The following is a 14,947-nucleotide window of genomic DNA, read 5'->3' as shown; positions in this document are numbered from 1 at the left end:
TACTTTAAACTGTAAGGTGTAGCAGGTTTTTGAATATTGGTCATTATTGGGCTGTTAACCCATATATTGAATGAATGAATGCAACTTAATTTATCCTCACGTGGCAGAATAACGACAGTCATTAAAAATGGGTGTATTGTTTTATACACCCAAGGTCAGCTTACGAGTTACCAAGTATGTTACTTTGTGGGTAATTATTTTTGGGGGACTTTTTCTTTATTTTTTATTTGTGACTGATAATTTGGACAACCCATTAGTGATCACTGGGTTGGAGCAATTGCCGTTAAGTGTCTTGCCCAAGGACACATACACCTACAATAGTAGCAGCGAAGTGCCCTGAACCCATTACCTCTTGGTTAGAGTCAGAGACATGCGTTCTAACCAACTGTGCTACGGAGCCGGACAAATATTACACATTACCTTGACTGCCAGATGAGCTCTTCTATATGGTGTCCTACTATATGTAAATGAGGCGACATATTTGTCCTCTTCGTCAAAGTTTGAATGAAGGCGGTCATGAAACTTGAGCAGAAGGTCTTCTGTGTCGCTCATAATATGATGGATGAAACCGTGATGCTCGGGATGAGATGTAGGATTCACGGGATCACGTAGAATCACAATGTCACCTGTATCATAGATTTAATTCAAAGAAAATTTTACATAACTAATTTATGCCAAAACACTTTTATATAGGCAATACAAAAAAAAATAATTTTTAATGAAAAAGAGAATCTATTGTCACCTCACCACTTTCCAGAACAACTTATTTTACCTATGAATTTACATTCACTTATATTACCAGTTTAAAAAAGTGACAACATTTGGTATTGTGGTAACTTTATACACCTCAAGCACACACTTGCAAATTACGAAATACAATATAATCTATTCAAAACAAAACTGTGTAGCAAAAATAATTTTAACTAATATTTAGAATTGGTATATAGTACTGCGGGGAAAGATGGGACACCTTTAGCACATATTATCAAAATATCTTGGTTGTGTTTAATTACTTAACAATGGTCTATGGAAGTCGTGAGAGTACGATTTTATAATTTTTTTAATTTTCTTTGTTTATTACGAAATGAAATGAGAAAAAAAATGAAAAGGTCCCATCTTCTCCCACCCTAGTATAAAACCTATATGTAGACTTGGTTTCCCATCCAAAATTCCCGGTACATTAAGTGTTAAGAATTCTCCTTTGCGTGATAAGGATATATTGGTCAACTGAAAAGATTGAATCTCTTTTTCGGCAGATAGTTCTTCCAAGTGAAGAAGGCACGAAAATCTCTCTAATATAAAATAATGTGGGTTAGAACTGGTTCTCAATTTTTAAGAACAAATAAACAGATTTTATGAATTTGCTTGCAACCTACTAAACATTTACAAGCTGATAGAATACAACTTCAAAGGTTATTGCTACTACCATTATGGGTGTATGACGGCAAGACAGTTATCTGCCATTTCAACCCATCGTTCCCTTTTGGATTTATATATAAAAAGAAAATATAAAAAGTGAAAATATTCACCTACGTAGTTAGATATGTGAAGGAAAGAATGAAGGCAACTTACTTTATCCTCACGTGGCCGGGAAACAACAGTCGTTATCACATGGTTTTTTTACCTCGTGCCAGCTTACGAGTTACCATGTATTTTACTTTGTAGGTGAATATTTTTTCTAATTTTTTATGTATGGCTGATAATTTGGACAACCCATCTGGGTGACCACCTGGTTGGAGCAATTGCCGTTAAGTGTCTTGCCCAAGGACACATACGCCCACAATGGTAGCAGCATCGAGCCTTGAACTCATAACCTCTGGGTTACAGGCAGGCGCGAACTCGTAGATGGGCACAGTTTAAAAAAAAAAAAAAAAGCCAGATCCAGTTGATCAGCATAATTAATTTTTTTTAAAACTGTCTGTACCCTCTTAAAATTGACCTAACAGAATATGGTACCTGCATAATTATCACATGACAGCGGTTGCTTCAGTGTTGGATTGGTGGACAGAATGTCACCACCTTGATTGACAGCAGTCCTTAGTGTGTCTGGTATCGCAAACGATGGCAGAAATGACGGCAGACTTGCAGGGCGGTCATCACTGTAAAATAAAACACTTGTTTCTTTACTAAATGGGGTGCACTGTTTTTTATAAAAATTTAAATGAAATTTTCATCTTTTTTAAATGCAATGTAAATGCAATGTAGAATAAAGGCTTCAGGTAAAAACTAACAATAATTTACTTTTATAACACAGTATAAAATATACGTATATATATTTATATTGTATGTTGGTAAAATAGACTCTTTTTTTAGAAAAAATGTTTAAAAAAATTGACTTGAAAAAAAAACAAGACTGAAACACTCACTCTACTGGTCGATGTCCACGAAGAACCCACCCTCCCCTCGCATGTCCCGCATCCCCACCTCCTCTTCTATCAGATCTTTTGATCAAATTAACCTCAGTTGCTCTCCATGAGTATTTGCCTTGAAAATATAAAACATTAAAACCATTAAAAATGAAATATTAAATATAAATATAAAATTACTTTACTTTGTCTCTTGTTGTCACCTGTCGGTTGTATAAATGTCAGCCATACAGAAAAACAATCACCAACAAAAGTTACTTGCACAGTACCTTGTTGTGGAGCATGAAAAAATGTAAATATAAGTAAGGAAAATGTTATGATATTACGTCAGACCCCAATTATTTTTCTTGCTATAGCGCCACCAGGCGGTATTTGATGAGTTTCCTGTTAGTCCGTTTTTAAACTTGATTTTAAACTTGATTTTTTAAGTTAAACTTGATTTTTTATTAATAAAGAACAGAAGGTGACAACATATTAGCAAGAAATAAAGCCCTAGCCCATAAGATAAATCTGTTTTCTGCAAAATTCCCCAGAAAGCCTAATTTCAATTTTGTAAATCTATTATATATTCTTACAGGGCCACAACTAGATGTTTAACAAACAATATTCAGTTTTACTTTTTTTAAATTAAAAACTGAATTTTTTAATTTAATTGAAATTTGGTAATTTTTTAACTGAAAATTGGAAATTTTTAATTTAATTGAAAATTGATAATTTTTTAACTAAAAACTAGAAATGTTTAATCTACTCACCTTGCATGCTTTCAATGGCCACAACAGATACTTGATCTAATCTTCTTGGATAAAATTGATTTTGACAAGAATAAACCTCAAAGCATATTTCTCCATTCACTACACCTTTAACAAAAAAAATGGAATAAACTTAAAATGCTAAAAAAATTAAGGTTTATTGAAAACATCATTGGCACTGGTATTTACTGAGCATAACTCAGTAGGTATATGTTTCTGTGATGATTCCGTGATATCATAAAGTAAAGGATTCACATTCTAGAACAGTGGTTTTTAAACTGGGGTGTGCGCCCCCCTAGGGGGGCGTGTTACACTCGAAAGGGGGGCGCGAAAATTTCTAAAATAAAGTGTTATTACAGTGGTGTTCAAAAAGCTAAAATACGACGCACGTAAAAGTTAAAAAAGCAAACATTTAGGCGTGCTTTTAAACCTCTTACACATGCTAAATGAGATGTGTCAATCCCTATTATGACGCAAATAATCGCCGTGTGAATTGTTATTATGTCGAAATTAATTGCCAGGCAAAACAATTGCTATTATGATGAAATGAATCCGTACTATTTCGTAAGAAACAGTCTACCTGGCCAAGAAAAACATGGAAAATATGAGGCTAAACTACGACGCAAACTAATTTTTCTGGCCACACGGGGATAGAAAGTAAGTTACATTTACATTCATTAATAAACACATTCAAGCTAGAAAAAAAGCTATGGTTTATTAGTATAATTCAAAGATTTTACCTGTTGTGTCATTTCTGTCTCTGTTAGGCCCTCTAGTCACAGATCCTGTCATCTGTTTGCTTCTTAAAGGTCGTATGTTGTTTGCCACGCTACCCTCACTGACTTCTGCATGGACCCAGTCGCCACGCCATGGTATGTAACTGTGATACCATAATATTAATCAATTTTTTTATATATATTTATAGATATCGTGAGCACATCAATTTCGGAAGAACAAGGGTGTTTGGGTAATGGACCAAATCTGGCCTTAATCTCAGGTCCTCGACTCTTCAAGAACCTCACCCATACAGAATATAATTGAGTATATTTATAGATGAATGGGAACAATTTAACTAATGATGCAAAGAAATATCCAATGCCACAGCACAGTGATTAGCGCACTGTTTCAGATAATAAGTTTGAGGGTTGAGCCTGCTACCATTGTGGGTGATTGTGTTTTTAGGCAAGATACTTAATGGTAATTGTTTTAAACAAGTGGTTATTTATGCAGTGTTTAAATGATCACCTTTACAATAAAATAATGCATTGACATATTTACATATGCAGTAACTCCTAAGCGGCATGAATTATATTAAACAGATATCCTTCATGTCTGCTTACGACAGAACATTAGTGTTAAAACGCTGTTATAACCAGTTTTATTGAACTTATTATTGCAAGGATACATAAGGTATACACAATTTAACATTACTTGAAGCTTTTTTAGAGTAGCGGTAACATAATGTGCGAAATACTCAAGAAAATTCAACAAATAAAAATTGTTCCTTTTACTTGGGTGAAAGATTCTCATTGTTGAATTTTACATCTCTTTCAATGCAACCAGTGAAGCTGTTGCTTTCTTTATCATAAGTAAGATTTGTAATGACACCAATGATGGACCCTCTATCCTCGTGCATTGTGTGTATTCTGCGGTGAAATAAACTGTCAGTCAGTGGAAAAAATGCACAATTCCAATTTTGGCACCAAAAACACATATAATAAATTGAAAAACCAAACAATGACTACATCTTGATCTATGATCCTAATGATACACTTAAACACTTGTATATACATTAGAGTATGAAACAAAAAATAAAGGAAAGATACTTAAATTTATTCCTGTCGTTAAAAAATTGAAACTAACTTTTTTGACAAAACCACCGAAAAAGGAATTTTCATTAAAACTACATTCTGACCTGAAAGTTGCGTTTCCTTCATTCCATTCTGATTCCTTGTTTGCTAAACTAACACAAGTTGCCTTCCAACCACTGTGTTGGCTGTCTCTTTCAACTTCTGCTTGGACAAAGTCACCAACAGAAAGTGAGTTTGTGCTTTCAAATCCCCTCACATCTGAACAAAACAAAATTTTTCAGTGTTGTTTGTCTTACACATGTGACAAGTTTAACGAAGGTAAATAATATAAAAAAATTGAAAACAAAATTAATAATGGGAAAATTTTTTAAATAATTAATGTTACAAAACTGAATAAAAATTCACTAATACTATATATATATATATATATATATATATATATATACTAATATATATAATATATATACATATGGATAAGAAAACACAATTTGCATAATATTTCAAAACCTTTTTGTTCAAAATACACATAGTGGTCAATTAAGCCATGACTTTCAAACAAAGTGGTCACTTTTCCATTAATTGTGTTGAATTCCTTAGTTGAAGCTTTGGAATGGCTGGAAGTGTCTGCAGGCAAGTGACATTGACTTGGTAGAGAAAACTCATCTGAAATATATAAGGTTAATAAATATACTAAATAGAGGTAAAATATTATGTTTTGCAATATAGTAGGATGGGGGAAGATGGGACACCTTTTCATTCTACTTTCTCGTACATTTTGGTAGCAAACAAAGAACATTCAAAGAATTATAAAACCTTGCCCTCCCGACTTTCATAGACTGTTGTTAATTGTTTAAAACACGATCAGGGTATTTATATATTTTGTGCTAAAGGTGTCCCATCTTCCCCCACCCCACTATATAATACAATAGTGTGCGCGTTAACAATGTGTGACAGGAAGTCCACCATACCAGTACAAGGCTATAATGTAAACAATAAACAAGCTTAAATTCTAACACCGCCAAAAGTAGATGCAAATAGTGTGAGATTGAATTATAAATTTTACCTTTTTGTGGTTCGATTGAGTGAAACCAAGTTAGAAAATTTTCGAAATCCTGTTCAGGTAGATCCGCTGGCGTTGTAGATTTACGATTGGTCAAAGTGGTAATAAGGCTGGAGAGACTTTGTTGTATCGTCTTTAGAAAGCTCATATTAATATGGGTGTATCTATGGTACAGTGGCTGTCTTCTTCACACAAATTATCGTAATGTAAAGTTACCTTCGCGCAATTTCACTTTGTAAAAAAAACTACAATTACTTCGGGACTTTCCCTTGGCTAAAACTTACTTTGAAAAGTGTTCACTCTTTAAAAAAGAGAGCAAATCACCAATAAAAGGGCACAAACACTGCAACTTTGATAGGAAGGTAATGAGTTAACGATTGGTGTATGTTCTTTAGTCTTTCAGAAACAAGAAACGGTCAGTTGGGTAAGACTTTAGGATTTGTTTTACTACAGCGGTTCGATTCCGCGGGAATTTATCAGAGGCAGTTTTCGTTTTTTTGAAACTGGTTGTGCGCAGAGCCATAGAAATACATAGAAGGTGTTTATACAACTCTGGTTGTGCGTTCAGATTGTAATGAATTATTACAGTGAATGAATGAATGTAACTTACTTTATCCTCACGTGGGCGGAAAACGACAGTCGTTATAACACGGGTTTAACACCTCGTGCCAGCTTACGAGTTACCATCTAGCCTATGTTACTTTGTAGGTGATTATTTTTTGTTGGATTGTTTATGTATGGCTGATAATTTAGACAACCCATTAGTGACCACTGGGTTGGAGCAGTTGTCGTTAAGTTTGCATGGTGCTTAGTGCTTACCGCGCCCACGTCTAACCCTCTGGTCTAACCCAGGGGTTACGGGCTCTGCACTACTTTGTATGCATATGTGTTACTAGGCAAGAAATCTAACAGCGACTGCTCCAATTTAGTGGTCCCGTGTGTCGTAAAAATTTTCGGCTATACATAAAAAACGAAAATTAATATGTGCCCAATAAACCGAGGAGTCAAGCGAGAAGCATCCGTAATGTCACTGGTTGAAACACAAATTAAAATATTTCAATTAATACATTAACCTCAGAAATGACTTTCTATTAACCGACCATGAAATTGAAACTTAGCTCCCTATAAATATGCTATTTCCATGCGCACAAGCAGTTTTGCAATTTATTTACGTTTCGACTTTGGTCACGATTTTGAAATTTTGTTTGTTGTTGTTTCAAACCGTAAACATTTTATATTAAAGTTATATATGTATTCATTGTAATTTAATATGATATAGTGGGAGTTAAAACTATACATGTAAAGTTGTAGAATGTATTACCTCAAAACACATCACAGAATAAATAGGATAAGATATATTATGTTTATACACATTGATTTGTTACTTCTCTTTAGGTGTTGGGAGTAGTACTTGTTGATCTGCTGATGTGGTGCTTATTTTTAACCAGTATTCACAATGTCTAGACGTGAAAGAAATGATCCAGAATGGCAAGCACTTATCGCAGAGGTAAAAAATTCTTGTTTATGCATAGAAACAAAGTTTCATCAGGGCGTGTTATTCTAATTGAATACTTTATAAACCTTAGAAATGTAGTTAATACATATTTAAAACGTGTTTATGTTTCTGTAGCATCAGATATTCAAGAGAAAACTGCAAAGCAAAAGTGAAGCTCTGCTGATCATCTCCAAAGATTTGGAAACAGCGCAAAAAGAGCGAGATCAGTTTAAGATGATGGCAGAGAAACTACAAGAACGATGCCAAGTAAGAAAATTTCATAAAAGAATTTCACAGAGCTGATATTTTTTTCAATTTTGCTACTGTACTAATCTGTTAAAATGCTGACTGCTGTCATATTTTTTAAGTGTGTATCACATTTTGCTTCTTTTTAAAATCTGCCTTATTTTTATGTTGTGAACTATTTTACAGGCTTTAAAGCGGCAGCAGGCAGACTTTGCAATGCTGAGTGATAAAGCGAAACTGATTCGAGTTCTGCGTGATACAAAGAATCAAAAGTTGGGTCATCAGAGACACAGTGAGATGTTGCAACAAAAACTAAATGAAGCACTTGGAGATATAAAGGTGAAACAACTATATTTTTAATACCCATGGTGTAACAATGAAATGTCCGAAAATAAATTTGTGGACATTATTAAGGTCAAATTCAAAATTTCAAAACTCCAGACCTGAATCATTGAAATTAGTATCTGGACATAATTCTATCATACGACATGTATAACTTTTTGGTCAATACTCATATAACATTTGTATTCAGTTACTCCGAGAAAAATTTGCACGTCAAAGAATTGGTGATGAAGGAATTGGTGCAAGACATTTTCCATTACATGAGCGTGAGAAATTAGTATCGGAACTTGAACAAGCTCAACAGCAGGTTATTATGTGATCTTTTAAGTTTTTTTGGTATTTTTTAATTTATGTAATTTAATTTTTTGTTAAAATAAGTTCTGTCTGTGAACGACGTCTTCAGCAACCACATACAGGTTGCCCAAGATAGCAAGCTCACAATTAATCTATGCAAAGGGAACGACAACAAAGCAACTGAAGTGCAGAGCTGAAGATGATTTGCATTTTTTTCATTGTTCAAAGTAAAATTTGTCATTACCAATACCTTAACATTCAAAAATAATCTTCCGTTTGTGGGGTTTCGGCGATATTTTTTTAAAGGGGTGTTTTACACTTTAAAAAAGTGTAAATAAGGGGGAAGGAGGCATATTAACATTATATGTCTTTATTCTGTAACTTTTGTTGTTAAATCAGGGTGAAAACTGGCATAAAGAGTACATGTGTCAAGTAGAAGTAACCATGGAAGCAAAGCAAGAAGCTGAAATGTATAGATTGAAAGGGGAAAGGTTGAACAAGGAATTATCCCATGTGTTGTCTGGAGATAAAAGCAGGATTGTCGACATTGATGCGCTTTGCATGGAGAATAAGTAGGTTGTTGTGATAAGATAAATATTGGTCTTTTTTATCTGGACATCCTTGTGTATTTGGCCAAAAGGAAGTTTATCAGGACATTGGTTCAATAGGACGTTTCTGAACATCCTGTTTCTGCACATAATATGGAGCTTTGGTTTTGTTTATTTTGAACATAGCAGACCAGTCTAAATGATTTATGCAAGTTTTAAGTTGTGTATGGAATATATATTTTGTTTACTTGGCGTACACAAATGAAAAATTCTTTTTGTCAGGTATTTACAAGAACGCATCAGTCAGTGTCAAAAAGAGAAAAACACTCTGCACACCCAAGTCAACAAATACAAGGTAATTTTCACAATTCGGTATCTCATATTCAACTCAAGATACATTTTATCTACCAGAACATATTTTAAAGCACTTTTTATTCTGTATAAACACACAATAGACTTAGAATAACAGAACAAGCTTAATTGGAAAATTTTCACACTTTTAAACATAGAAAATCAAGTACCCTGGTCTCATTAGGCTGTAATTGTGAAAACTGACTCCTGAAGCATTTCTGTTATCAACCTCATTACTCTGTGTTGTTTCACCAGCGCTGTTAATTTGTAACGCAAACAAGTCATGTATAATGATATATTTGCCGTGACTGATCTGTTGTTTTTAGTCCATCCTTATCTCAAAAAAGACTGGAGGAGATGAGTCGATAAAGTTGGGAAATCTGAGGTCTGCGGGCACTGTGGTATCCCCCAAGCAGCTCAAGCAAATGTTATTGAAAGGTCTGATGTTTCATATTTGGTTAAAATGTTAGTTTAATTGCCATATTACATGGTTCATCTTCAAATAGCTGATAACACATACAATTGACCATTAATAAATGAAATTACAACTTTTACCGTACGGGTGTTTTGCACTGATAGTATATTGGTATGATCACAACAAAAACATTCAGATGTTACTGCGAATTTTTAATCGGGTATTTTTCCAACGAAATTCAGATCAAAAGACGGCAGCTCGTAAAAGCTTTCGTAACCTTTAACACGGCAGCTTTAGGCTTTAGATAACGTAATATATCAAGGAATACCCAAATTCTTGTGCGACATAATCGTTTGTTTTGGCGTGTTAGGAATTTATATTTTAACATGTTTTATCGCAAATATACCGTATAACAGTAATATATGTGGTAATTCTAAACACAGTATATGTTCAGGTTTTAACACCAATTCACCTGAACAAGTTGCTGATTTACAATCTATAGTTTCCGCATTACTGGAAACCATCAATGATAAAAACCTTGCAATGCATCATTTAAGGAGCACAAATAAGTGAGTAAACCATGTTAAACATGCTACACCTAATTGATAGAAGGAATCTTACCTATTTATCTTGTGTGACCGAACAACAACAGAGATTATAACATGGTTACATAGGTGAAGCATTTTTGCTGTATATTGGCATTTTAGCAGAAAGGTATTTCTGTATTTTAAGAGTAAATTAATTAAATTTATGTACCCGTACACAACATACAGTGAAACAAACTATAGCAGTACCACAGAATACTCAAAATCATTATTTGTTTAGAATTTTAGGTCAAAGAGTTTCCGAGCTGGAGAAGAAATTAAAAACATTAGAAGTTGGTGGACTCTGGAATGTTCAGAGTAAGTTGATTCATTAGCAATTAGATATTTTAACTGTAAGTTCCATAAATTTTACCCTGATCTAGCAATTTGCTTTGTTCTTGTAATTTTTGTTTATGAACCTTCAGGTAATGGCTGTGAATTTACTTCTGATACTGATAAGACACCACTGCACACAGAGCATAACGGGAAGGGTGTTGATTTCGGTAATGTGCCGATCGATATGGATAATACTGTGAAAGATTTTGAGCAGCCTGTGACAGATACTGATGTGTTGAACAATGTAGAGGCTGCCAATGTGTCCGGCTCGTTTGAGAATTTGTCTTTACAAGATGTTATGCCAGATTTGTGTGCAAATAATAACCCAACAGTTGATAAAACTGATGATAACAGTAACTGTTGTGGTCACAATGAAAATAATTCCACTTCTTTATCGGAGGTTGCTGAAAATGAGCGTGAAACATGCAGTGCATGATTTAAACGCCACTCTAAATGTGCCATAAAGGGCAACCTTTGTTAGTGTCTGTAATATTTTTTGTCATATTGATGTAATACGTATGAAGTTCTGTTTGCACCTTTGTAGAAAGTTGCCAATCATCTGTTGCCAGCTTATAGTGACAGTAGTATGATAATCATAGTGGTGTCTTGTGCAATATTTGTCAAGTCTCCTGGTGAATTTGTACCTTATTCTGAATAGTTTTACTGTGAGTAATTGGAAATACATTTGCACTTTGTATTGGAACTTTATATTTTGGCCCAGTCATGTCATACATAGATAAACACACCACATGAAGCAAAATTCGGTAAAAACTGCAGATCACAAGACGATTATAGGATAACGTATGCAGAAGCAAAAGCAAGTAGTTCATATTGCAAAGATGAACTTGTTAGCAAAAAAAGGAACTTGTTAGCAAAAAAGATACAATAAGCCAAATACGTTGGGTAAATATTTCATTATAGAAGCTTGTGTTTAAGCGAGCCTTAGTAAAGCATATTGGGCTTGCTCAAGTTTCAGCACTTCCCAATAAACTTTGCCACTAAAGTTTGCATCTGATGTGCCCTGTCATTGGCAGTTTGCAGCACCTCGTCATGGCAAACGGTTTTGTCGGTATCATACTCTAATATACATTCGTTTGTGATAAGCGAACAGGCAATCACTTTAATACCACAGTGACGTGCTGTCACTACCTCTTGAACAGTGCTCATACCTGCAAAGAAAACAAATTTTAAACTGGATCGGTCTACTGTATTAAGATGTTTTAACAACATTAACAAGCACCCTTCAGCAATATAAGCAAAAACATGTCATTCTATATAACTGTATTTGTTTTCCAGTAAATTAATTAATGCAAAGAATGTGAAAATGAACAATACACTTACCTGCAGCATCCCCACCAAGTTTAAGCAATAACCTCAACTCTGCAATAGTTTCATATGAAGGACCAAATACATTGCAATACACCCCATCTCTCATGAAGTCATCATATCCTAAATCACTCGCACACTGCTTGAATAGTGTCCTTAAGTTTTTATCATATGCATCATTCATGGGAGGGAATCTTGGTCCAAAACTAAATAAAGATGTTGTTTGTTGTATTTTAGGGAACAATTCATTTTAAAGCACAATTTGCAAATTAACGATAACTGTTCTACAGCTACCAGACATAATACTTTTATCAAGGACAGATCTCTGGCACAAAAACATTACAGATTATTGTTTTGTTTGCCATGCAGCAAAACTTGAAAATATAATTTTTCCAAAGTGTTAATGCATGGAAAACAAAAAACGTTTTTTAATCAAACTTTTTTAATTTAACTGTAAACTGGTAAGACTCATAAGGGGGGCGCGAAAAACAATAAAGAAAAGTGTAACATGTATTATAAAAATTAAATAAAAAGGGAGGCGCGAGTTTTGTTAGGATCTTCGTTGGGGGTGGGTGGGGGTGAGCTTTAATAAGTTGAATAATCCCAGACAAGCTGACATACACAATTCAGCCCTTTCAGATTTTACTCTAGTATTTTTACCTGCTATCATTTGGACCAACTAGTGGGGTGTAACCAGCAAGTCCAGTAAAACTAATGTGATCCTTAATCAGCATGAAATCCCCCACTTTAAACTCTGGGTTTATTCCACCAGCAGCATTCGTGGCCAAAACCATCTCAATTCCAATAAGTTTCATTACACGAAGTGGGAATCCAACCTTAAAAAAAATATGGATTTTAGGGTATTACAAGAATAAATGTAACTTTTTTATTTTATCTTTGCCTGGTGGGAAAAGACAGTCGTTATAACACATGTGTTCCGTTTTATATATCTTATGCCTGCTTATAAGTTACCACTTATGGTGAATAATTGTTTTTTTCTTACATGTCCGATTGTCCAGTTAAATGAATTATAAATGAAACACAAGACTATAAATCATGAAAGATAAAATTTATTACATATGTAACGTACGAGTTTTACTTTCAAGATTATTGTGTACTTTGTTCATATTAATGACAGTTATATAACAACTTCAAACATTCCGTTTGCACAGCATACTTTTATAATGCCTATAAACCATTAGGACGTTGACATGTATCCCTCTATTTACTTCACATATATGCATTGGTCTATATTTACATCAATATAGGCCTATGTATACACACAGTGACGCAACCAGAAAAAAATATGGGGGGGGGGTTTTAATCAAAAATTTTTTCAAATTTTTTTAATTTAAAAAAAAAAATTTTTCTTTTGGTTTAAAAGAGGGATCACGACCCCGAACCCCCCCGTGGCTGCACCATTGTATACACAGTTACCACATATAAGTTATATATAGAGATACCACCACATGCCATATAACATGCCACACTCTGACTAAACTGGAGCATTAAACAAATCACACTTAATCTTAACATAACTTACCACCCATCCAGGATAACCTTCGTATGGATGAAATCTGCCTTGCATACAAACCACGTCCTTTCCACTTATTTGCCCAAACACTAACTGGCCTTTGTGACCGGGCACTGGAAAAAAATAATGAGTAAAAACAAAATTAAACACAAACTTTTAAAATATATTATATTTTTCAATCATTTTTTTTTTTAATAATTGTGATTTTAATGTGTTGACTTTGATTTAAATGCAAATATAAGTTTCTACATTTGTATATTTTGTTAATATGACAAAATATACAACTCGTAAGATTCAATCAGAAATACCAGTAGATTCAACAAAGGAAGGAATCTCGCTGTATTTTACGACTATTTTATTTTCCACTACTTCTCCAAGACCACTCAGTCCAGATCCACAAATGATTCCAATTTTAGGTTTTACATTGCCCATCTTTGACTTGAGAAAATCTGCCGATACTCGGACCTTTTCTGTGCTGTAACCCTCATTTGAACTAAACAAGGTAAATAAAATTAGCAGAGAGTCAAGGTCTTATTTAAAGTTAACCAATACAAAGCCTTTTGTTTAAAAAAAGTTTACCATCTGAGCATGTCCTCATTATAGGTAATGCTAAATGCAACATTATCAAATATATTAATTTATTGGCAATACATAGATAACCCAAAGTATAACAGGTAGGTAATGGTGAAAAATCCAATCAAATAAATACAAACCTATACATTTCTTGCGTTTTTACTCTCTGTTCCTAGTTTATGGTTTAATACACAGAAACTGTTAATAAACTTGGATTTTCCCAACTAAACACTAATTAATGGTGTCAATATTGATACGCGAGTCCGCAGGTTTTACGTTCGCGATTACCAGGACAAAACAAACTACTCTATTTACACCATGGAATACTCTGGAGCAGAGACAACATAAGGAATATATGTAAAGTTACTTGATATTTAAACGCAGCACAACAGTAATCTTACCTGGAAGTCATCGTAAATATTCAGTGTAGTTTAAAATCAAATTGCACTTTCAAATATAACCGCCTATGTAGAATTTCTGACTATGAACTGAAAGTCGGTCAGATAAGTTTGTGGGCGTGTGCTGTTTAAACAACCAATCAAACAACAGATTCTTCAGCAGTGCTGTAAATGATTAAACTAATCCAAACAAACTTTCCACTTTCGACACCATAAAATGAGCGGAAGCACCCAATGTAATGTTTTCCCTTTTATATTTACGGTACTCTTTATCACAAAATGTGTTTGATTTTTAAAACCCGCCATAAAATAACCTGTTTATGTTTGTCGCAAAGGGCATCTTTACGAACTGAATACTGGTTTGGCAACACAGATTTCAAATAGTTGCTGCACGTGTCAAGTAGCCATAAACATTGATATGGCTAAATTTGCATGCAGGTACTGGTCGAATTTTATGCATAATTTTTTTGAAATACACCACGAAATTCGAGGTGGAACTTACGAAAATTCGTTGTAAAA

At 34.0% G+C, this 14,947-nt stretch overlaps 3 protein-coding genes across 4 annotated transcripts in view; 1 reads left to right on the top strand and 2 right to left on the bottom strand.

Moving 5' to 3' along the window:
- Positions 1-6,261, bottom strand: part of LOC100176075 (RNA helicase Mov10l1-like) — a 10,179-nt gene extending 3,918 nt beyond the window's left edge. The window contains exons 1-10 of the mRNA XM_026835491.1: positions 5,990-6,261; positions 5,434-5,589; positions 5,031-5,184; positions 4,627-4,761; positions 3,856-3,995; positions 3,119-3,223; positions 2,367-2,484; positions 1,957-2,099; positions 1,140-1,292; positions 395-626 (exon numbers count right to left, since the gene is read on the bottom strand). Coding sequence (XP_026691292.1) covers positions 395-626; positions 1,140-1,292; positions 1,957-2,099; positions 2,367-2,484; positions 3,119-3,223; positions 3,856-3,995; positions 4,627-4,761; positions 5,031-5,184; positions 5,434-5,589; positions 5,990-6,134 — 1,481 coding nt within the window. The 5' untranslated portion in view covers positions 6,135-6,261. The remainder of the gene's footprint in view (positions 1-394; positions 627-1,139; positions 1,293-1,956; positions 2,100-2,366; positions 2,485-3,118; positions 3,224-3,855; positions 3,996-4,626; positions 4,762-5,030; positions 5,185-5,433; positions 5,590-5,989) is intronic.
- Positions 6,262-6,346: 85 nt separating this feature from the next.
- LOC100181587 (coiled-coil domain-containing protein 149) lies at positions 6,347-11,294 on the top strand. Of its 2 annotated transcripts, none has more exons than XM_026835361.1 (11): positions 6,347-6,410; positions 7,382-7,493; positions 7,617-7,748; positions 7,914-8,066; positions 8,260-8,376; positions 8,763-8,935; positions 9,194-9,266; positions 9,589-9,700; positions 10,132-10,246; positions 10,503-10,579; positions 10,738-11,294. In XM_026835361.1, exons 2-11 carry the CDS (start codon positions 7,443-7,445, stop codon positions 11,031-11,033), a joined length of 1,299 nt encoding a protein of 432 aa, XP_026691162.1. In that variant the 5' UTR covers positions 6,347-6,410; positions 7,382-7,442; the 3' UTR covers positions 11,034-11,294. The 2 variants fall into 2 exon arrangements, with proteins under 2 accessions (XP_026691162.1, XP_009859258.1); XM_009860956.3 differs by having other exon boundaries at positions 6,391-6,410; positions 10,687-11,294.
- LOC100179264 (purine nucleoside phosphorylase-like) lies at positions 11,288-14,589 on the bottom strand. Its single transcript, XM_002129620.5, has 6 exons — positions 14,432-14,589; positions 13,766-13,950; positions 13,467-13,570; positions 12,584-12,759; positions 11,939-12,129; positions 11,288-11,766 (listed from the first exon to the last, which is right to left on the bottom strand). The coding sequence occupies exons 1-6, from the start codon at positions 14,440-14,442 to the stop codon at positions 11,570-11,572; spliced, it is 864 nt and encodes a 287-aa protein (XP_002129656.1). The 5' UTR covers positions 14,443-14,589; the 3' UTR covers positions 11,288-11,569.
- Positions 14,590-14,947: the final 358 nt, after the last annotated feature.

Source organism: Ciona intestinalis, chromosome 8 (assembly GCF_000224145.3).
Source record: "Ciona intestinalis chromosome 8, KH, whole genome shotgun sequence".
Taxonomy (NCBI): Eukaryota; Metazoa; Chordata; class Ascidiacea; order Phlebobranchia; family Cionidae; genus Ciona; species Ciona intestinalis.
This window is presented reverse-complemented; position numbering and strand designations above follow the sequence as displayed.

Coding starts and splice junctions, on each gene's coding strand:
- LOC100179264 (XM_002129620.5), bottom strand. Junction 12,760..13,466: donor AAGGTTATCCTGGATGGGTG/GTAAGTTATGTT, acceptor ATTTTTTTTAAG/GTTGGATTCCCACTTCGTGT. Junction 12,130..12,583: donor GTTGGTCCAAATGATAGCAG/GTAAAAATACTA, acceptor ATCTTTATTTAG/TTTTGGACCAAGATTCCCTC.
- LOC100181587 (XM_009860956.3), top strand. CDS start 7,443: ATGTCTAGACGTGAAAGAAATGATCCAGAATGGCAAGCACTTATCGCA. Junction 7,494..7,616: donor GGCAAGCACTTATCGCAGAG/GTAAAAAATTCT, acceptor ATGTTTCTGTAG/CATCAGATATTCAAGAGAAA. Junction 8,936..9,193: donor GCGCTTTGCATGGAGAATAA/GTAGGTTGTTGT, acceptor TCTTTTTGTCAG/GTATTTACAAGAACGCATCA.